The 23,805-nt window shown below is 39.2% G+C and overlaps 1 protein-coding gene across 1 annotated transcript in view; it reads left to right on the top strand.

Moving 5' to 3' along the window:
- Nucleotides 1-23,805, top strand: part of LOC139464047 (dynein axonemal heavy chain 7-like) — a 92,624-nt gene that overhangs the window by 36,146 nt on the left and 32,673 nt on the right. The window contains exons 33-47 of the mRNA XM_071245572.1: nt 39-218; nt 835-966; nt 1,501-1,596; nt 2,293-2,418; nt 3,087-3,284; nt 3,703-3,858; nt 8,420-8,588; nt 9,138-9,264; nt 9,761-9,977; nt 10,667-10,983; nt 11,351-11,492; nt 19,229-19,342; nt 20,829-20,947; nt 21,505-21,685; nt 22,711-22,940. Coding sequence (XP_071101673.1) covers nt 39-218; nt 835-966; nt 1,501-1,596; nt 2,293-2,418; nt 3,087-3,284; nt 3,703-3,858; nt 8,420-8,588; nt 9,138-9,264; nt 9,761-9,977; nt 10,667-10,983; nt 11,351-11,492; nt 19,229-19,342; nt 20,829-20,947; nt 21,505-21,685; nt 22,711-22,940 — 2,504 coding nt within the window. The remainder of the gene's footprint in view (nt 1-38; nt 219-834; nt 967-1,500; nt 1,597-2,292; nt 2,419-3,086; nt 3,285-3,702; nt 3,859-8,419; nt 8,589-9,137; nt 9,265-9,760; nt 9,978-10,666; nt 10,984-11,350; nt 11,493-19,228; nt 19,343-20,828; nt 20,948-21,504; nt 21,686-22,710; nt 22,941-23,805) is intronic.

The raw sequence follows: 23,805 nt of genomic DNA, 5'->3' as shown, positions 1-23,805 counted from the left end.
GTATGCACCATTAAGTTCTCTCACTCCTTGACTTGCAGGTGTCTCGCTGTGGCATGATCTACATGGAGCCCCTGTCCTTGGGCTGGAGACCACTGGTCAAGTCCTGGATGCATGTCATGCCGTCCTCTCTCAACGAGACGCACAAGAGCGTCATTAATGACCTGTTCGAGAGATTTGTCGATGCTTGCCTCCAGTTAGTCCGCAAGGGAGGAGTCAAGGTATGACAATACACAGACCTGATAAATCAGAATCTCATGACCATCACAATTTGGGTCAAATATATTGGGTCTGGTTATCTGTTTTGTTACCATGGTCACTAAGAATCTTTATCACTGAGGTGAATCTTAGTAAAGTTTTGTCATCAAGAAATAGAAAATAATTTTGCAATGTTAGAAATTAGAAAGTAGTAAGATGAAATTGGCACTAGTCCTGTCCTTGCCAAAGTGCCCAGTAGTTAAGGTAAAATAAGGACTAGTAGAAATTTGCCATTTTTAAGGGGTTTGCTATATGTTATCATTATAAGGACTAGAGGACTAAATATGTTTCTACTGCTGATTTTGCTGTCTTGTTTACGGTATCAGAGTGAGTGAGTTAAACTTAAACATTGCATCAGCATTATTCGAGCCATGTAGTGACATTATGGTATCTGCATATACTTCTACTGATCATAAAGATGAACAATGCTTCCACATAGAACCACATGGTATTAGTGTCCTGTGTGAGACATGGCCTCTCAATATGTACAGTAAAAGTATGTGAGTCAACAGACAAGATTGAATGAGTTGAATGAAGCCATACTTTATCCCCCTTTCACGTTACCCCTTGTTGCTATAGGAACTGTCACCAACTAATGATTCCAACCTGGTCAAGTCTTTGATGAACCTGATGGATTGTATGATGGATGAATTCCAAGACGAGGCCAAGATCGCCCAGATGGAGGAGAGGGAGCTCGTCACGTGGCTTGAGGTTGGTGTTGTCACAGACCAGGTCATCTGTCTTATCACTCATCATTTCATTGCAGACCACATGAAGCTACATTCATTTAGCTTCAGATAATTTAGTTGCTGACCGAACATTCACTCACACAGTGATTATTTATTTGCTGACCAAGGCATAAAACAACATTGACTTGCCTCCTTGTCATGTAATTGCCGACTGTGACATAAAACAACATTGACTTGCCTCCTTGTCATGTAATTGCCGACTGTGACATAAAACAACATTGACTTGCCTCCTTGTCATGTAATCCCCAACTGTGACATAAAACAACATTGACTTGCCTCCTTGTCATGTAATTGCCGACTGTGACGTAAAACAACATTGACTTGCATCCTTGTCATGTAATTGCCGACTGTGACATAAAACAACATTCACTCTCCCACAATTCATTTAATTGCTGAATGTGGTGTAAAACAACATTCATTTATCCAGTGTTAATTACGACATTTACTTGCTGTGGAATGGAAGTCAGGAAGTAACCTTTACTTTTCTATTTTACAGAGTATTTTCTTCTTTGCCATCACATGGTCAGTCGGAGCCAGCACTGATGACAATGGCCGTGTCAAGTTTGACAAGCTCCTCCGAGAACTTATTTCTGTGAGTTACCTTGTGACAAATTCTCAGATTTGATGTTCTGAATGTATGCAGTTTTGAATCAGGAAATGAAGTGTTTAAAATAATAACAATGTTTTCAAGTTTGCAGCAATTGCGTGTTCTGAAATCAAAATTATTTGTAATGCCAGGGTGAAAGGTTTTGAGAATTGTATGTATATGATATTGAATCTGTAATATTTTTCAGTTTGTCACATGAAGAGTGCATTTGATATACTGTAAATCTTGAAATTAACAAGAGTGTGAAGTAAATGCGAAAAATATGTGTGGTATTTGTGCCCATTAAAGAAACATTTGTGGTTAGGCGTCAGCAATCGTATTAAATTTGGAGATGCATTAATTTCAAGATTTACAGTATTCAGTTTACAAGCTGGAGTGTCCTACAGCCAGGATTCATTTCTGGGTTTGAATCCCAGGTTCTGCCTGGTTAAGATCCTTGGCCCGTGAGCTCCATTCCTTGGCTTGTTTATGTCACTGAAGTGGTTTTCCTCCCCCATTGAGTTTAACGTTGTGATATAACTGAAACACTGCTTGAAGCAAGGTACAGATTGTCCGTTTCAAGAGCTAATCTCACGCTGCCTGTGGAGTGAGCTGTTACATGCTGCCTGTGGAGTGAGCTGTTACATGCTGCATTGTTTGGAGTGAGGTAGAGCCAGCTGTTACATGCTGCATTGTTTGCAGGGTGGCATGACGGAGGAGACGAGGATTGCACTGACTCTGTTGGAGTTGGTGGAGCCCCCCATGAAGCCTTACCTCAACCCCTTCCCTCCCAAGGGCAAAGTCTATGACTACAAGTTTTTGAAGGAGGTATGACATCTTTATGCTGTGAAGACTGTACATTCAGATTAGGAAGCTGTCTTTTGACATTTTGGAATATTCACTGATGTATTGAATATCGTCTAAGTGTGCAGTGAAGCAGTCATAAAATCAGAGGCATGTTTAATCCAAATTGATTATATCTAATTTTATTGATTGTCCATTCACATGAGAGAATTAGGAATATTCCTTGATATATTGTCATTTGTTTTAAATTAGAAGCATCTTTTTGTTTAAAAACAAATAAAATCATACTAAATTTATTGTGAGATCTCATGGCCGTATTATTAAACCAGTTTTCTCACACTATTCACTTCTTTCTTCTATTTTTGATCCTATGTGGAACCAAGCACAGTTCCATATAGCATCAAAAGAAGAAGGAAGAAATGCATATTGTGTAAAAGGATAAGTATATAAATATTAAGTGTGCAATTTATTGTAAAATTTACAGTTATTTATTAAATTGAGGCTACAGTATAAATAAGGTTTCGTGTTGAAATTTTGTGTTGACAATAATGAGTATTCGATGCTCAAAGATATAAGACAATCATATATATATATATATATGTAACTGTAATATGCCAATCCATCTTATGGTATTTAGAATGATGATGATGATGATGATGGTATTTAGAATGATGATGATGATGATGATTTAGGGTTCTGGAAAATGGGTACCCTGGAGTGAGGAGATGAAGGAAGCCCCGCCCATCTCCAAAGATGCTGTGTTCAATGAGATCATTGTGCCCACCATTGACACCATCCGTTACACCAATCTGATGAACATGCTGGTGCAGCACAGCAAGCCGTGCCTCTTCGTTGGACCCACTGGCACCGGGAAGAGCTGCTACATCATCGTGAGTACACCACGCATAGTGTCAAATACGTGTTCAAAGTCCTTGTCGTAAATACAGAAATGTTTGCAATTGCATACGATTGCTTCATTAGCTCTTTGATTCATTTCATTTTGTAATCTGACTCTCTGTCAGTAAAAAGAGGAAACTTTGAAAATAGACAATTTCTTGGAAATTATCATCACATTAAAAAATTGGCTGAATTTCAAAGGAGTTTAGAACATGTTTCATTAACAGCTCAACAGTAGCTCATGGGTTGCTGTATATTTCCATGTGTTGGGCTTGGGGACACAATGGCTTTATGCAGAAATTTGGTTGGAAAAGACTTGTATTTTGAATGATCAAATTAGGACCATTGAAGCCTGTGTTTGACCTGTGTTTGCATCCTGAGCCAGGGATAACATGTTTCCTTTGTTCTCAGGACTTCCTCCTGAACAAGCTGGACAAGGAGGTGTTCAAGCCCAACATCATCAACTTCTCCGCCCAGACCAGCGCCAACCAGACCCAGAACATCATCATGTCCAAACTGGACAGGAGGAGGAAGGGGGTCTACGGACCACCACTTGGCAAGAAGGCTGTGAGTGGACCGTAGATGATGTTTGGCACTCAGCACTGTTTTATTTTTCATCCCGTGTCATTATTTACCAAGGAATTTTATAAAGAAGCAGGAAACTGATATGGGCCTTGTTTTACAAAGCAACCATAACGCTATGGTGATTAATAACTCCCATACCTTCAACTTAGATTGACACCAGTCTTAGCGCTAAGGTGAACGTAAGTCCCATACTTCAACATGGACCGATGTCAGTTTTAAGACTCACGCCAGTCTTAGCGCGATCTTCGCTCGTCCCGCCGAAGACCCGGGTTCAAATCCCGACATGGGTACAATGTGTGAAGCCCATTTCTGGTGTCCCCTGCTGTGATATTGCTGGAATATTGCTAAAAGCGGCGTGGAAAGGGGCTCTGACCAAAGTATCAACTCTTCCGTCCCCCACAGGTTACCTGATCTGGATTTGACTATTTACAGGCTGTTGTGATATAGCTGTCAGTATTCACTCCACAAAATTCAAACAAAATGAGACCTGGGTTACAATGAATCCAACATTTTATTGCTTGCAGTAAGAGGTGACTAAATTGGATCGGATGGTCTGGTTTGGTGACTTGGCTTATTGTTGTTCATTGTACGCCCTGATACAGACTTGATTGTAAGAGGCCTTAGTGGTATGCCTGGACTATTGCTGACTGCAGTGTACTATGTCTGTGTTTCACTCTCTTCATGAGTCTCAAGTCAATTGTTTGAAGTCATCTCTGTTAAAGATACATGATCTAAACGAAATATAGTCAGCAGTCACTGACTCCTGCAACAACTAAGACCTGCTAGAACCTTTAAACAATCAAAACTTTAATTAAACCTTCCTTTTTTGTTATTTATCTATTATGTATTGACAAGATAGACACAATTTTTATGGATAACAACTTCTTTAATACTGTAAAAAGCGTTGTTTCGGTATAGTCTTGCTTGACAACAGTATAAGGATCTGTACCGAAACGTCGCTTTTTACAGTATTAAAGAAGTTGTTATCCATAAAAATTGTGTCTATCTTGTCATCCGTCAACTTCTAAGTAATGCCTATCAAACAAGTTATTATGTATTGACCAAGATATCCACAATGTGAGAAAAAAATGGTTTGCCTTTAATCTTTTAAACTGATTGATTAATTAGTTGACACTGGAATAGCCCCCGTGACATGATGCACCATATGGTCAGGTTGACTGTTTAAGTGTTGTACTGTGGTGATGGTGTGTTCAGAGCTCCAGATAAGATTTTGGTGTCTGGGGTAAAATACTCATGGGATTTTTTTTGGTGCGTATTACACAAATTAAGTGGGTATTCAAATTTTTTGTTACCCACTATCTTCTGAATATCTGCGTACTGTTACCCAATGATTCAAATGTTGTGTGTAATTTAGGTTTTACATACTGTAAATCACTAATATATTTCAAAGTACATGTATTTGAGAGACCAGACAGGTAATTGACCATTAAGTCAGAATGTGTAGGAGACTCGTAGAGGGAGACCCTCAATTAATACATGATGATATAATAAAGCAGGTATTTCGGAGATATTAGCTAAAATGTGTTGTATCTGTTCTCAAGAGATTGAGATCTGTGACACAGTGACATTTCCTCTTAAAACTATTGAAATAAAAACATTTTTTCTGAATACATTCTTTAATTGCGTAACTCATAGATGCGATAGTACAAGTTACAAAACCACTGCCAACTTTAGGATATGGTATGTATACAACATCAGAGTCAGACATGATTTACGGGAAATAGCCACACTTAAAGTCTGTACTAAGCATGCTTAGCACCACCGAGTTTTTGTACTTTAGCTGGTCTGGCTTTGTAGTCACTGAATAGTCTACCCTTTCTTCTCCTTTTTCTAAGCCAGTGATGTATGGCAGGACAGGGATCATAGGTCTGTGGAGTTGGACCTAGCATACTGATCTTGAGAAGTATATCCATCTTCTCTGAGCCCAAGGAAGCTCTGAACTTGTTCTTCATACGATTTTGTGTGCTGAAACTCCGCTCACACTCAACACTTGTCACTTGCATACAAAGTGCAATTAAAGCTAGTTTGGCACAGTTTGGCAGAGCATCTCTGTGAAGAAGAATTATCCTCTTGCACAGCTGTTCAGGTTGGAGCTTTGAATATGCACCATTTATCATCCCTCTCAACCTTGGCCATTCCTCACAAAGTTTCTTGGAATTGAGTAGGGGTTTCACTTCTTTCACATGTTCTTCAAGTCCTTCAATCAGGTTACCTTCTATTACCTTGACTTCCTTCTGAACACCGTACAGATCACCAAGATGGGCAACAGCATCTTCAGACTCTTCATGTGGGACAGAGTTGACAGTTAGAGGCTCCATTACTTTGCTCATATCTGAGAAGATAGCACTATCTTCCTCCTTAAATCTGGATTTAATGTTTTTGGACAGATTTTTCAGGTAGTCAGCTCTGAGATTCTCAAACTGATCACCCATTGCATCAGCATACACCAACTTCTCACCACCAATAGTTGCTCCATTCTCCACAATGACAATTCTGTCTTTCATGTCCTTAAGACCCTGTCCATCTTGACTGCCCATCACCTGAACTTTATTCAGTGTACCCTCAATCAGTGGCTTCACTTCACTGAATAGAAGGTTTTTCTTCTGGAGACTGCAACTTAATACTGCCAGTTCTGTGTGCACATCAAGCATAAATGAAGTGACCAGGGCTACTTTATAGTTGGCAAAGTACTTGAGTAGACCTTTAGCTACACTGTTTTTCTCAGCTGCAAACTTTGACAATGTTGCCAAGATAGATTCATAACTTTCAAAGACTGCCTCGACTGCAGCCTTCAGACCCAACCACCTTATAGAATAAGGTGCTTTAACAGTTAATACAGGTTCTTCCAGTAGCGTTTGGATCTTTCTAAGTGTCAGAGTTCTGTTGCTTGATGCACTCACGAAATTGTACAATGCATTAAATTTGTCCCTAAACTTTACCATGAAGTCATGTTTCTTGATTGTGTCAACACAGGCCAAATTAAGTCTATGGGCCACACAGTGTGTTTGTACAGAGAAAGGTGAGTATTTAGCCTTGATTTGCTTGCCTGCGCCTCTGTGTTTGCCCATCATTACAGCAGCACCATCAGTGGAGAGTGACACACACTTTGTTAAGTCAATGCCTAACTTGTCAAACTCTGCAGCCATACACCTAACTATGGTGTGAGCACATCCATCATCAATAGGCTGATTACACAGAAATGAAGTAATAGGTTCTCCACCTTTCACATATCTCACACATATGCTGAGTCTTTTTTCAACAGTCACATCTGTACTTTCGTCAAGCATAATTGCAAATACAGGGGAAGAATTAATATCATTCACAAGTGTCTTTGTCAAAACATGACAAATTGATTTCTGTACTTCTGTAACAGTTGTCCAGCTCAAGTTTTTATATTTTACATCCAATCCATTCATTGTCTGCAACAACAATAATCCATTCACTTGTTCAGATGGGCATTCAGACTTTGCTGCATAATATACAGTGTTAAACAAAATTTTGTCATCACTGGAGCAGATACCCACACTATCAACATTTACATCTGGGTCATTTATTAAATCTGCTCCCAAATCTCTCTCAATCTTTGATGATGCACGTTTATGTTCAGAAGTGTCGTCATGTCTGATAATACTAGAAATCTGTATGTTTGGTGTGCCCTCAGAAGCCCAGACATTTGAAAGCAAAAGTGTAGATTTTGCACCCTGACACGCCGTACAACACAATCGCATCTCACTATCAACACTGCTGAAATTTAGCCACGGATACTTAGCTTTCCATTCGGCCATAGTTTTCTTTGAAAGTTTATTCTCATCATGTTTTTTCGATGCTTGACGAGAGATGGCAGCAGTGATAAGTTCGTCCAGTATATCGCTAATAGTCACCTCAGATTCGAAACAAAGTCCGATCATTTCCTCAATAAGAGATTTTACTACCTGCGTAGTTGTGTAAGAACGTTTGCCAATGCTTAGGAAGGCCGATATTTTAGTCTGACCGGCTAGGTTTCGTCCATGTGACTGCCGAGACGCCATGTTTGTTTGTAACTAACTTCATCATTTTACGTTACGAATAATTTCATTGGACACTCATTACTAGCGCCACCAATCAACGACAGTGTTACAATAAATATTAGGCTGCGTTCGTTAGGCGTGTTCAGTGTTGATTGCAAACGATCTATTATCTTTTTCAGAATGTGAAAACCATTCTGATTTCAATATTACGGGCTGGACAAAATAGGATAAGGTCCTGCAGCGTTACGCACGTATTTTCATGGATGATTATCATTACACATTCAAAACATATCTAGAGCGTTTCAGTGATTTCCTTAGCGTATTTGATACGCTACAATATTTTCCATCAGCGTTTTTCATACATTTTGATGCGTATTTCACGCAGATACGCACCTTATCTGGGTCTCTGTGTGTTGTACTGTAGTGATAGTGTGTTGTACTGTGGTGATTGTGTGTTGTACTGTGGTGATGGTGTATTGTACTGTGGTGATAATGTGTTGTACTGTGGTTTGCAGATTGCCTTCGTGGATGACCTGAACATGCCAATGCGAGAGACATACGGAGCCCAGCCCCCAGTAGAGCTGGTCAGGCAGTGGCTTGACCACTGGAACTGGTATGACCTGAAGGAGGTGGTACCCATCAAGCTGGTGGACATCCAGTTCATGGGAGCCATGGGCCCGCCAGGTCAGTTCAGGCCTATCATCGTCTAATCTTTGGGGAGCGTTGCAGAGTTAGCTATGAGTTGTCAGGTTGTCAGAAATGCACAGAGAGTATAGTGAAAGCTAATTCAGTTGAAGTCCAGGAACCTTTGAAACTTTTTTGAGATATCCATAGTTTGAGGTGTGTGGAGTGTCGACATGGGACCAACGTTCTGATGGGCACTCTAGCATGACCTTAATGTTTCATTGTCTTACACGATATATTCAGTAAAACACGTTCGATGTGACAAGGTTTTAGTGTATCACGTGGTAGGTAGACAAATTATGTCATGCAGTTTTGCCATGGCCTGAGATTGCATTACTCACCATTGCTGTGTCCACCTGTAATCTTAGCACTGCAAATGCTTGATGATATATGTACTGCTGTCATAGTGGAAAGTTTGCTGTGTGAAACGATCACTTTGTGGAGCTCCAGTGATGTCACTCTTTGAATAAAGGAAACATAGTACCGTGATTTCACAGTAATGTATGGCTGAACTAGCAAACTGGAATGTATCTGTTTGAACATCGACAGGAGGAGGACGTAATCCTATCACTCCCCGATTCCTGCGTCATCTCAACACTGTGACCATGAACGAGTTTGATGATGACAGCATGACCACCATCTTCAGGAACATCATGGAGTGGCACATCTCCGCCAGGTACTGTCTGCAGTCTGGAGTCTAGCACATGAAGTGTTCATTAGTCGGTGCTCTTCCCCATGGATGGGAGGGTGGAGTAGCCTGGTGGTTAAAGCCCGGGATCTGAGATTAAATCTTAGCTTCCATTTGCCTCATTTCATGGCGATTATTGAGCAAATAAAGAAGTTGTTGTACACAACATTACAAAATGGCGGCTGGTTGTCATTCTACCGAGATGATCCTATTATGAATATTAAATATACATGTAGAAAGGGTGTAGAAAGATGTTTCAGCAAGCCCTTTGTAATTTAACTAGCCACGGGCCAATGGGCCAGCAGTTAAATTGACTGTCAATTGCCATCTTTATAAGTAGAATTTAGTCAATCATTAGCTATAATATATTTCGATATATTTTACTAAACTAGAGGCTAAACTGTTTTGGCAATGTTGATTGCTGAAAGGGAAAGACAGTTTCATATAGTTTTCCAACTAACATTATCGTGTATGTTTCTTTCAGAGGGTTCAGCAATGAATTCAAGCCATGCGTGGACCAGGTCGTGAGTGCAACGCTGCAGGTGTACAGGGAAGCCATGACCAACCTACTGCCTACTCCAGCCAAGTCCCACTATCTGTTCAACCTGCGGGACTTCGCTCGCGTCGTCCAGGGCATCCTGCTTTCCACGCCCGACACCATGGAAGAACCTGCGTCCATGAAGAGGCTGTGGGTGCATGAGGTAATGGACAATTTGGTGTGCTTAAGTCGACAGCTTGTTCACATCAAATCAACATTATATTGTATATGTCACAGACTTGCTGTATTGTCCTCAGCTGTAATTGTAACTCCAGTTTATGTTGTTTTGTAGATAACGGCCAGAAAACATTGAGTACTCTTGCTTCAGCACTTCATGATTAATTTTTCCTTGTCAGGTGTTTTGTCTTTCTTGGTATGCAGGTTCCACCAACCCTACATTTCAAGAGGATTGCCAATCAGATGCCAAAACTTATTGTGATATTAATTTTACTCCCCAACCTTTTGTCTGAGCCACTGTTTTAGAGAATTAGTTAATTGCCTCATGTATTCAAAGCAAAGTTGTTGTGAATGAGTACAAAATAGAACGTTTTGTTGTTTCTTTTCTTGGGCCCTGTTACAAAAGAATCTTAGCGCTACAACTATTGTAGATCTGTGTGAAAGTATGGGAGTCACTCATACTTTCTACTAGGACTAGATCTTTCTAGTACACGGATGTGTTGTGAAACAGGGCCATGCTGTCTAGTTACAGATCTTACTGTTACTAAAGAAGTCTGAAAAAGTGACCTAATTAAACTGTAGTGGAAGAATTTTGTTCAATTAAAGAGAATGTGAATCTAGTTATTTTTTCACTTTTGTTTTAACCACATTCACACAGAACTGCTTGTATTCCAGGTGTACAGAGTTTACTATGATCGTCTCGTCGATGATGGAGATCGGGATTGGCTGTTTAATTACTCTCGCGAAGTCATCAAGCAGAAGATGCGAGAAGACTTCGACCAGCTATTTATACATCTTGATTCAGATAGTGATGGCAAGGTCACTGAAGATGACATACGTAGTTTAATATATTGTGACTTTGCTGATCCTAAATCAGACAAGAAGGATTATGTTGAAGTGCGAGACTTGGAACAGCTGCGTCATGTGGTAGAGGGCTACCTGGAAGAGTTCAACAACCTCAGTAAAAAACCCATGAATCTTGTACTGTTTAGGTAGGTTTCCTTGTTTACATCCGCTTTCAGTAAATGTAAAAGACTTTGTCATGTTCATAAATTATTGTGAAATGAATTCAAGTATAAAATGCTATCTGTTTAAACAATATTATATATCTCTTGACAAGGTCATAATAAATGAATTATTAGATTTTTATCCCTGCCTCACGTCATTTCATTGTTCCTATGAAATAGATGCGCAATATGTTTTCAGATTTGAGTGTGTTAATGACTTCTCATGAGTGTTAAGACAGTGTTCTCCCCTGAGTGTATGTTTACTGCAGCAAATATATTTAATTCTAATTATTTTCTCAATGGACGAATAACTTTTGTCTAGGTATTTACATGTTTCAAACATTATTTTCAGATTTGCCATTGAGCATGTATCACGTATTGCTCGTGTAATCAAACAACCCAGAAGCCACGCCCTGTTGGTAGGTGTGGGTGGTTCCGGTCGTCAGTCTCTTACAAGACTTGCAGCTCACATGGCCGACTACGATTTACACCAGGCAAGTACTTGTATTCTCGGGAGAAAAGTGTGAAAGTTTTGGTGTTGCTTGAGTTATCTCCCCTTCATGCGTTGACAATATTAAAAGCTTTAATAGGATGTTTAGAAAGTGGTTTCTAATTTTCTTGAAAGTCATGAATAAAAAGAGTCAAATACCTGTTGACTAAAATTTGTGTGCTGCTTTCATATTGTCCAACACAAAGGGAGATAATTCTTTTTAAATTTGAATAGTTCCCAGTCAGCAAATATCATATATATATATAACACATATATATATATATATGGGATCATTGTATACCACATCACAAAGCCATGCTTAGAGATACTATATATGTAGGTGTATCATATATATATATATTGGAATGTTATATATCAGTCCATGAAAGATGACACTATTTCATGGTCCCAGAAAAGAAATGCAGGAATTCCACTTGACCGCAGAAGGACATTTGTTTGCTGAAGAAATGCAGAATTTCCTTATTCTGTGTGACCAATACCAGTGCACCAGAACAACTTTCATATAGATATGACAGAGATTTCTATGGTGGAATCATTCAACAGTATAAACAAGCAGTTATATGATAGTAATCAAAGATGAACGTTTAAGAAACAAAGTGGATAAGATCGAGAATTATACTATTTCGGGTTCAGTTTTGTATGTTTTAAAATTCAGTACGATCAGAAGTAGTTACAATATGTAATGCCATTTTATCCTGAAAGATTATCATTTCTGTATTCGTGCCGGATTTACAAACAAATTGTTGGTCTGCAAAAGGAAAATGACTTTTCTTATTTTGAGTGGAAACACAAACTAGTGGGGTGCAATCTGCGGGATGTGGGACGGAAATGAATTTGTCCATGGAATCCTTCAGGGGCTGATATAAGCATGCGTACTAGATGTCCATATTAGGCCTTGATGTATTGGTGTAGACAGTAGACAGTCTAGTACTGGTAGTCTCAACACTATCAGCTGGTTACTTTCCATTAAAGTGTGATTTGTGTCACTTTGCCTGATATTTCTTTCAGTAACCATGATTTTCATCCCATAAGTAACACAAGTTAGAATATTGACATCCATGAGCAGTATTTGCAGTGACTGATAAATGGTGTAACTTAAGTCCAAGCTAGTTGTTGCTGCAGTCCTTTGTTTATGGCTGTGTGCTCTTATTATTTTGTAATATGCTATCAACTTTATTGTTTTGCACGTCTCAGGTAGGTATTTTGGCTGCGCAGGTAGATTTTCGCTCTTATACCACAATGCATCAGAGTTATCTGCTCTTGGCACAGTTTTTCTGATTGTGCGCGCTCTTGAAACCTGTTTATTTTAGAAAAAGATTTGTTTTAGTATTGAATGAATATTTTAATTTTGAAAAATAATCTTTGATACAAAAAAACGTTCTAGGAGGTTTTGTTAAGATTTTTCTTAAAGAATGTTAACTGCATGATAGACCAAATTCCTGCACTTGAAAGTCTTATTCTGGTATTTTTTCAATAATTTACAATTTCAGAGTGGAAGGTTTAAACAGTAATAAATGGAATGCAATTTTGTTTGAAACAGAAAATTGAGTAAATACTTCTATTGCACTTTTCCACATACAAAGGTTTCATTTATGCATTAACACAAAGTCTAATGATTTTTTTCGAATTTCACAGTAAAGAAACTTTTATTAATCACTTTATTATTTTTAGGTTTCTGGAGTGTTTATTATTTTATCATTAAGATTATCTAAACTAAATTTAAAGGGATAATTCACTCCAACATCCTAAGTACTCTTTAACTTACAACCAAGCAGTGTATTATTATGACCTATTTAACTCTTTGATAGTTAAGGAGAGAAATGATCCTAACGTTTTCAACATTTTACTTAAATGCAAACTTTGTACGAAGTGAATGCGCTTGCGAGTGTTTTCTATCATTCGTGTAAAGCGTTGCGATTGCTTGATTCGTTACTTTTATACCATAAGTGACTTATCTTCATTTAATCATTCATGTTGAAATTATTACTGTTATTTTGTGAGGAATATGAACAAGTTCTACTTTCATTTTCTTATAGCACAGACCAAATTCAAACCCCAACAATGAACAAAAATTGTTCAATATAGTTTTCCAATTCATGTAAAGATGGGGTTCATATAAAGTTGGGGATTCATGAAAAGATAGGGTTCATATAAAGTTTCGGATTCATGTAAAGATGGGGATTCATATAAAGGTGGGTATTCATGAAAAGGTGGGGATTCGTGTCAAGATGGGGATTCATGTCAAGATGTGGTTTCATGTAAAGATGGGGATCCATGTCAATATGGGGATTCATGTCAGATAGGAATTCATATTAAGGTGGGGATTCATGTAAAGATGGGGATTTGTGTCAAAATGAGGATTCATGTAAATATGGAGATTCATGTAAAGGTGGGGATTCATGTAAAGGTGGGGATTCGTGTAAAGGTGGGGATTCATGTAAAGGTGGGGATTCATGTCAAGATGGGGATTCATGTCAAGATGTGGTTTCATGTAAAGATGGAGATTCATATAAAGATGGGGATTCATTTAAAGGTGGGGATTCATGTCAAGATGTGGTTTCATGTAAAGATGGGGATTCATGTCAAGATGGGGATTCATGTCAAGATGGGAATTCATATTAAGGTGGGGATTCATGTAAAGATGGGGATTCATGAAAAGATGGGGATTGTGTCAAGATGGGGATTCATGCAAAAATGGGGATTCATGTAAAGATGGGGTTGCTGAAGTAGAACCTGTACTGTATTCCATTACCAACAGAAGTCGAATGTTGACAAGCTCTGGGTTGACTTTCCATTGTGCATCCAAGTAGAACCGTAGCAACACATTTTGACATTACATTCTGATACAAATGTCTGTGATGTTACTATCGACAAAACTTCTATTTTTTTAAAATGGATGAAGAACTTTCCACCTTTTCATTGGGAAAAACAGGACTATTTGGGATGATTTATTTTTCATGGGTAATGGGTTGAAGATTTTCATTTGACTGAAATACTCTCCATTCTCCCACAAATTATGTATTCTTTTCACCACCTTCCTCTGGAACTAGTCAGGAGTTTGCCGAACCTTCTGTGCCACCCTCCATCTCTAACCCCTACACCTAAAACCCACCACACCCATCCCCTATCCCCACACCTGACCCCCATCTTAAACATTCACACTCTAATCCGAACCCTAAACACCCACACCCACACCCACACCCACGCCCACACCCACACCCACACCCACACCCACACCCACGCCCACACCCACACCCTCCCCCACATCCACCCTACAACAACCAACACCCAACCTAAACCCACACTCTCCCTACAACCACCCCAACCCCTCCCACACACACACCACCCACCCTACAACCACCTACAACTCTACACACCCCCCACCCCACCCCCCACACACACACCGTGACCCACACCCACCCCTACCTCTGTTCCACCTCATACTTCTCCTCTCCACCCTGACCCACACCCATCCGTCACAACCCAAAACCAACACCCCACAGCAAAATAAACCACACCCAAACTTCTTCCTCAACAGGCCAAACTCCTTACTCTCAAGTCCATACTATATGACAGGCTGTGTCGTATTTGTTTCATTTGTTATAACCTCAGGGCTACATTTTGAAGAAGCTGAAAACATTGTTTTCGGAATAGTACAAGTTTGGGGGGTGAGTGAGTGAGTGAGTATGGTTTTACGCCGCTTTTAGCAATATTCCAGCAATATCATGGCGGGGGACAGCAGAAATGGGAAACACACATTGTACCCATGTCGGGAATTGAACCCGGGTCATCGGCGTGACGAGCAAACGCTTTAACCACTAGGCTACCTGACCGCCCTGTACAAGTTTGGAGATTACAGTTGCATATTATTCAAATTCTAGCCAATAAGGACAAGCCTCTTAAATACAAGCCTCAACATTCTACTTCTGTGCCTCACATGATCATCTACCACTGTGGTCCCATGTAGAAACAGAATTAATAACAAAACTGAAACAAATTTGGCAGTGTTGTCAAACATCATTGGTTATATGCTTCAGCAGTGTCATGAAATGGAAGAAACATATTGATTTGTCCTTTCAAAATAATTGTCTGCCTGAATATGGCACCAAGAGCCCTCTGAATGCTCACCGTAACCATGGTAACTGTTACAAAAACACTCCTGCCTGATATTCATCATGATTAAGTATGATGAGTACAGTTTGGAGATCTATTGGCATCCTTGTTAGTCAGTTTGGTGAACTACGAAAACAGTAGTTTTGTCTCTTCTGATGGGAACCCACATATACCATACTCTCTTTGACAAACACTTCAGATCACATGTTGTTTCCTCTACTATTCAAAGCTGTATATCTACATGTGCCCTTGGCTGTATTTTATGAAAAGTCTCATATCTTGATTGATTATTTGAAAAATGAAATTTCTGTTTTTGGGAAGACAGTCACTGGTTGGAACAGTGTACTCATTAAGAGAGTGTGGTATTTCATTTGTTTTCTATCATGCATTTGTGCCTCAAGATACGGTAGATTGAGTTTATATTCCTTCGAGCTTGACATGGTTCCTGTACAACAGACAAAGGCGCCTGGCAGCAAGGTGGGTCATGTGACGCAGGTCACAGAGGTCATAGGTCACGTGACTGGAATATTGTACTTTTCACATTCACATCATAAATGGGTCAGAAATGATTACATTAAAATATGTTTAGTCTTTTCTGTGAAATTTATCATATTTAAATACATATTGTTAAATATGCCATGGTATGTGAAAAACTAAATGCTCCAATGACTTTCCTTCTTAAATTAAAACTGCAAGAATAATGAAAAACCAAAGAGAGATCATGTGAATATTTACATTTTTGCAATTTTTGTTTTTGAATTTCCGGGGGAAAAATTGACTTCAATCTAAAAATGTAATATAGGCATATTCTGAAACACTGTGGTTGTGGAACAAAGACATGGAACTGCATTTATAAACTACATAAGAAGAAATAATCCGTCTTGGTGTCATATGATTGTTTGTCAAATCGTACCCCTGTTTTCACTGATTTGGGGCACATATACTGAAGAGAGAAATGGTTGTCACGCCTGAGAAATTATGATACTGGCTTCAAGTTGGAATTAATACCAAATATCAAAATTAATGAACCAGTTTCTTGTATGGTGCATGCTGAAACTATCCACATCACCTGGTGACATTGATCTGCAAGAAGGATGTTTCTGTAAGTGTGTCAATATACACAGCAGTCTGATGACACCAACAACCCATTTACCAACCCATTCATATACTACTCAAAAGAAGTTGAAGTAAACCTGTCATGACATGACACATTAACTCTTATCATGACAAAAAACAGCTGTTCTTTAATTTCTTTTGAGTAATATATATAGAAACAATCAAGACTTGAGCCTTCATTACCACCAATGTTTTTTATCCTATTTGAGAAATACCATGTAATCATTTCTGACCTTGAGACATAGACGGTTGATACAATTTTTTGACTTTGGTATTGTTGCACAGACAGAGTGGGCGTCAGTCACATGTCTGTAATCTGTGGCACAGACATAGCTCGTCTGTAACAGTGTCACACAGATTTGTCTGTCAACTGCTGTGAGCTGAAGTAAACCAGTCGTGCATGTCTGTTTCAAAACCAATGAACCCGCTACAGCTTTAGCTGTTGTCACATTTCACTGTAAGGGAAGTCTATGTATCAGGTTAATTTGATACAAAAATATATTCCCCAATTGTTTATCATGTTTAAGATTTGTATTTTTTCTCAAAATACTGTAATATTATTTATTCTTGTATGTTTAATATGAATTTTAAATTTCTTGTTATTAATATATGTATTTTCTGCTTATGAAATGAAAGTGAATGAGAATAGCACTATCATGATTTGGAATGTCACTTTGATTTCGGTTAGCTGTGTCTTGATTCATTCCTAGATGCTCCAGAGTTTAGAATTAAACTCATGTTTGTTAGTAATTAAAATGATACACTGAAATTGCTTTTCCTAGCTTTGAATTTTTTTTGGTTCCTAGTGAGAAATATGTTTTGAACAATAATGAATGTTTTTTAATTCAAATTGATGTACATATTCGTTATCGTTATAACATTTTATCTCTGATACTTACACTGTTCCATCTTAACATATTCAATGTTAAAACAACACCTGAGTAGAGAACACTGATACCAAATCTGATATAACAATTATTTACTAAGTGTTATTTTAAATATTTTTGTACATACCGAGTAAGCTACTACAGATAAAAAATATTTACCTAGTGTAATTGCAAGAGTTCTTTGTCATTAGCAATTCATATTATTGCAATCTCCTCAAAATTAATGTTAAGTCCTGGACACCTTGCTTTTATCTAACGTTTAGAATTCAAAATTCACTGGGGAGGAGTTTAGACAAAAGGGTGTTACCAAAGGTTTTAACTTCAAATAATGTAATGTGCCTTACAACTGATTGGTTCATGATCAATGACATAACCAATCACATCATAGTATTTCCTTATTTCCCAAGATGGATCTTGTTCGAATGATTGATAATGTTCCTGAACTGCATTGAGATTTATTTCACCATGGTGTGTGTATTAGTGATGTTATTAGTGACGCATGTCAAGTGATGTATTTCTACATTGTGCATGTATTTTTCACAGAGGTGCATCCAAGCATGAAGGCACAGAGTCACCTGAATCTATACCTAGTAGTGCTGAAACGATGCACCTGTGCATCGTGAACTTTCATGCAACAATACGATACACGATATGCTATTTTCGTATCGATACAACACGTTTAATGATCCCCACCCCATCTCAGCACTTTGTCAGTCACATATATTACAAAATGTGTTGTAATTATCTTTTCTAGTTTACAACTAAAAATAGACACTGTGAACATGTGTCTACAGGTAGCTTTGAAACCTGCTCTCAAATGTTTTTAGAAAAGAAATTTCCAAGTGATTTGACGTAAATATGCACATCGAGATATGTATCGTATCATGACATGTGCATCGTGATGCGTATCATATTGTGACATGTGTATCGTGATTTGTATCGTATTGTTACCTTGCGGTATCGTTTCACCCATACTTTCTAGGTTTTTAGGATCTTTAGTGAATATGTCATTGCATACATCCCCTTGAACAAGTTTAATGGTATATATTGATGAAAGCTTACGCTAACCATAATGCATGCAGTTTCTTTGATCCATGGGTAATTGTTGCGTGGATATTGATAGCTATATTACATTGCCAATGGTGAGAAGAGAGTGGGTGTTGTGTGCATGCTGTGGGATATTGTTCACTATTTGGGAGTGAATGCATGTTATTTGTCATGTTGAAATTACTCTTCATATTCTTGTTTCATTTTCAGGCAACACTCAGACCTTTTTAAGATTTACAGAAAAAGTGTTTGAAATAGTACAGAATATGTTGATATGTAAAGTTCCAAGGACAAATTATGATTATCTTAATTAATAAGAGACTAACAATAACCTTTTAGAAAGAATTAAATTTGTGACATGTTACCCATTTAGTTGATATTCTGGGCACCAATTGGTGTGAATGGAAATTGTTATGAAACAAATAATTGAAGTTTTAATAAAAGCAGCAATTAATGGCTGAAATTTGCTGTAAAGGATTTTGACTTGCTGAAATAAGTTCTGTGACAGTGGAACTCAGTGGATGCTGCATGTAACACCTGATTTCTCTATATGCAGGTTGAGATCACAAAGAGCTACACGTCTACAGAGTGGAGGGAAGATTTGAAGCGGATCCTGAGGAAAGCTACTGAGACTGATAACCATGCTGTCTTCCTGTTCTCAGATACACAGGTGGGTTAGAATTTACACTCAGTACAGACAGCTAGACTGCAGTCAGCCTTTTTAGCCTCTAGTCTGAAACGTGAATCTAGTAAAATTCTGCTTGATCTAGTATAAGCTCTGCTAACAATGGCAGCTTGTGCCAAAATTGTTTGAGTCTACAAGTTTGAACTTGGCTTTGAACTTCAGTTTTTGTACATTCTATGTTATCATATGGTCTGTTATTAGATGAGCTTACTAGGCAGAACTGAATGTTACTAGACTTGGGGTTAGGACTAGTGGCTCAAATTACATACTCTAAAGTAGTCCATATGACAAATTAATCTCCTGAACATGATGCTAAGGGCCATGTTTGGCCTGATGTAAGAGTCATACTTGGCCTGATGTCAGAGTCATGTTTGGCCTAATGTGAGAGTCATGTTTGGCCTGATGTAAGGGCCATGTTTGGTCTGATGTGAGAGTCATGTTTGGCCTGATGTAATGATGTGAGAGTCATGTTTGGCCTGATGTAAGGGCCATGTTTGGCCTGATGTAAGGGCCATGTTTGGCCTAATGTGAGAGTCATGTTTGGCCTGATGTGAGAGTCATGTTTGGTCTGATGTGAGAGTCATGTTTGGCCTGATGTAATGATGTGAGAGTCATGTTTGGCCTGATGTAAGGGCCATGTTTGGCCTGATGTAAGGGCCATGTTTGGCCTGATGTGAGAGTCATGTTTGGCCTGATGTAATGATGTGAGAGTCATGTTTGGCCTGATGTAATGATGTGAGAGTCATGTTTGGCCTGATGTAAGGGCCATGTTTGGCCTAATGTGAGAGTCATGTTTGGCCTGATGTGAGAGTCATGTTTGGTCTGATGTGAGAGTCATGTTTGGCCTGATGTAATGATGTGAGAGTCATGTTTGGCCTGATGTAAGGGCCATGTTTGGCCTGATGTAAGGGCCATGTTTGGCCTAATGTGAGAGTCATGTTTGGCCTGATGTGAGAGTCATGTTTGGCCTGATGTAATGATGTGAGAGTCATGTTTGGCCTGATGTAAGGGCCATGTTTGGCCTGATGTAAGGGCCATGTTTGGCCTGATGTAAGGGCCATGTTTGGCCTGATGTGAGAGTCATGTTTGGCCTGATGTGAGAGTCATGTTTGGCCTGATGTAAGGGCCATGTTTGGCCTGATGTGAGAGTCATGTTTGGCCTGATGTAAGGGCCATGTTTGGCCTGATGTGAGAGTCATGTTTGGCCTGATGTAAGGGCCATGTTTGGCCTGATGTGAGAGTCATCTTTGGCCGGATGTGAGAGTCATGTTTAGTCTAGTAGATTCAAAGGTTTTGGGCACAGACAGGTATAGTTTGTGTTATCAAGTCCAGTAAAATTTGTTTTCGGTTTGTGAACTTCTACAGTAAAAAGTGATACTGCGTAACATCCCAGTTGACGATGATGTGTTCATTGTTTATGTACCTCTGTGTCACAGTTACAGCGTCATGTGTGTGTGTGTAAATGTTGCAGATCAAACAAGAATCATTCCTTGAGGACATCAACAACTTACTGAATGCGGGCGAAGTCCCCAACCTTTACCCCATAGATGAGAAGCAAGAGATCTGTGAGAAGATGCGACAGATTGATAGGTGAGGTCATTGTACATTTGACAGCTTCCTATGATAGGTGAGATCAATGTGTATTTGACAGCTTCATATGATAGGTGAGATCAATGTGTATTTGACAGCTTCCTATGATAGGTAAGATGGTTGTTGCTGATTTGACGCTGTTGGAATTCCAAAGAAGATTAGATTCCAAGATTCCTGTTGCAAGAGCTGATTATTTAGGGTAGGGTGGTGAGGTGATTTGGGCTGATTGTGTATCATCATGCACTTTGATGTTGACCATTGCTCATACCACTGAATGTCTAGCTGACGTGATATTGCTTACTGCAGCTTTAACAGATGCCTTGGAAATCCAAGCAGCCTGTGATTGCGTTATGACTTGATGTTTCAGGAATTTTTTAAGTCTGGCTCAGGGATTTGGTTGATGGCATGTTATCAGACACTGACATCAGACAGGGTCTAGACTGTCTGGTTTACAGACTGCCGTCATATAGCTGGAATATTGCTGAGTGCAGCATTAGCCTGATTCACCTAACTCCAACTACTCACTCACACTCATTCCTGTATGCATGTATTCACAGGCAGAGGGACAAGTCCAAGCAGACAGATGGGTCTCCAGTGGCCTTGTTCAACTTCTTCATCCAGAGAGTGCGTGACCAGCTGCATGTCGTCCTGGCCATGAGTCCCATCGGCGACGCCTTCCGAAACCGTCTCCGAAAGTTCCCCTCACTCGTCAACTGCTGCACCATTGACTGGTTCCAGGTGAGATTGATGGCCAGTAAGAAGGGACATAACCCTGTTAAACCAGACCCTGTTTGTCTGAAAACCCCTTATTCTGGCCGATTTCTCTAAGGGACATCTACAAACATGTTTTTTCAGTAACAATTATTCATAAATCTAGAATTTCTTTACCTCAGACAATTTCACAAGGTGAAAGGACTTGTTTGGTTATATGTTCGACAATCTGTATCAGAGAGCAATATGGCCGCCATAAGTGTTGGCCCCGAGAGAAGATTTCAAAGTAAAGTCACAATGAATATAGTCCTGCATGTCCACTCACTACTGACACATTTGATGCTGTTTCACTTACCACATTACACATATTGCTATCAGATATTATAGCTAAAATGGATAGAATTATCAGTAAAACACCCGCATGTTATCAAGAATCAGCGGGCCACTGTAACTTGATAATGCCCTCATATGGCTTGATGACGGGCCATTATCACACCCGTTGTTAGGTGACGTCACGTTCAATATATAGTGACGTCATCTGGTTTGTTCTATGACGTTTCCATATTTGTAAAAGGCGATCAGTGACATTTGTGTTGATTGCAGTAAATGTTTCAAAACTGATATTGTTGTCTCTTTTTATTTGATACAAAATTCCATTCATTTTAACTATAATAACGGTAACGCTATTTTTCAGGGCATTATCATTTGCAGAAGCCCTCAGTCTTTTCAACTGCCCTCCTTCGTCAGGCAGTTAATGGAAGACCTCTGGCTTCTGCAAATGATAATGCCCTGAAAAATAGCATTACCCTTATATTGTTTAGATTTGAGGATAGAATTGGTTGTATGGAGTCAAAGTTAATGGATTGGGTGGTCAGGCTCAGTGACTTGGCTGACTGCATGGATTTCTCATGCTGTCAGTCACTGATTTGCCTGGACTTTATCATAACAGGTCCAAAGCTGCAAGTCATATGTTGCTGGCATTAAACAACATTCTGTCGCCCGCTGACTATCTGAAATATTACCATCCTCTATATTGATGTGTGTCTCCCCAGTCCTGGCCCGAGGATGCCCTGCAGGCTGTGGCGACTCGCTTCCTGGAGGAGATCGAGATTGTGGAGGAAGAGCGAGTGGGCTGCATCAACATGTGCAAGCAGTTCCACACATCAACCCGGGACCTGTCGGAGAGATTCCTTCTGGAGCTGGAGAGACACAACTACGTCACACCCACCTCCTACCTCGAGCTCATCAACACCTTCAAGAATCTCCTTGAGAAGAAGAGAGGGTAATTTTAGGAGACACTTTCTTTGTTTTCGTTTAATGGATTTGACAGTCTGGAATCAAGCCAGAATGTGAAAATATAATACAAAGTATAAATATATTTTTATATGCATAATTGCTCTATTTTTTATTTATAAGAAAATAGAGAGACACTGAAAAAGAATTTTTTTAATTTTTTTTTTAAATATGACTTTTTTAACAGTATTGAATCAAATGCATTTTTAGTATTTTATCTGGCTTAAATTGAGAGAAGACACTGATTAGAAAGCCTTCTGTTACTGTCAATATGGTAACCATCATCCACTAGAATGGATTTGGCCTATATTTTCCCCCACTTAGCTGACTGATACAAATAAATATTGGACTCCACAAAATTTTGAAACTTACCCAACCTTAAGGGTTAGTAAAAAATTGGTAAACCAAACAGCCCCAAATTAGGCCCTGAGACTAAGGAGTAACAGGATTTGTGAGGTTTTACAGCTTCAGAAGATTCATTGCTTGAATGTTGAGGATTCATATCCCCACAAGGATATGAGGAAAAACAGTCCTACAGGGTTTATATGAACAGCTCACAGTCTGAATCACACAATCGGTGGAGCATACCACCTTCTGTGGGATTCAAGAAATATGTATGAGTCAGGATATGGCATCTTCCTGAAGCAAGGGAGTTAACTGACTTTTAAAGTCCAGTTTCCACCCTTGCCGAACTAGGCTGTAATTCCTGGGCTCGATCGTAGCGCCACCAGTGGTTAATACGAGTCATGGACCTTCTGAGCCTCTCCTATAGACCAATCAGATTCCACCTCTCGTATCACTTGCATTTGTATCAAACAAAATGGCGGCGCCCAGTTAAGACGATCTGATCGATA

Source organism: Haliotis cracherodii, unplaced genomic scaffold, assembly GCF_022045235.1.
Source record: "Haliotis cracherodii isolate W230 unplaced genomic scaffold, xgHalCrac1.p SCAF_16, whole genome shotgun sequence".
Lineage (NCBI taxonomy): Eukaryota > Metazoa > Mollusca > Gastropoda > Lepetellida > Haliotidae > Haliotis > Haliotis cracherodii.
This window is presented reverse-complemented; position numbering and strand designations above follow the sequence as displayed.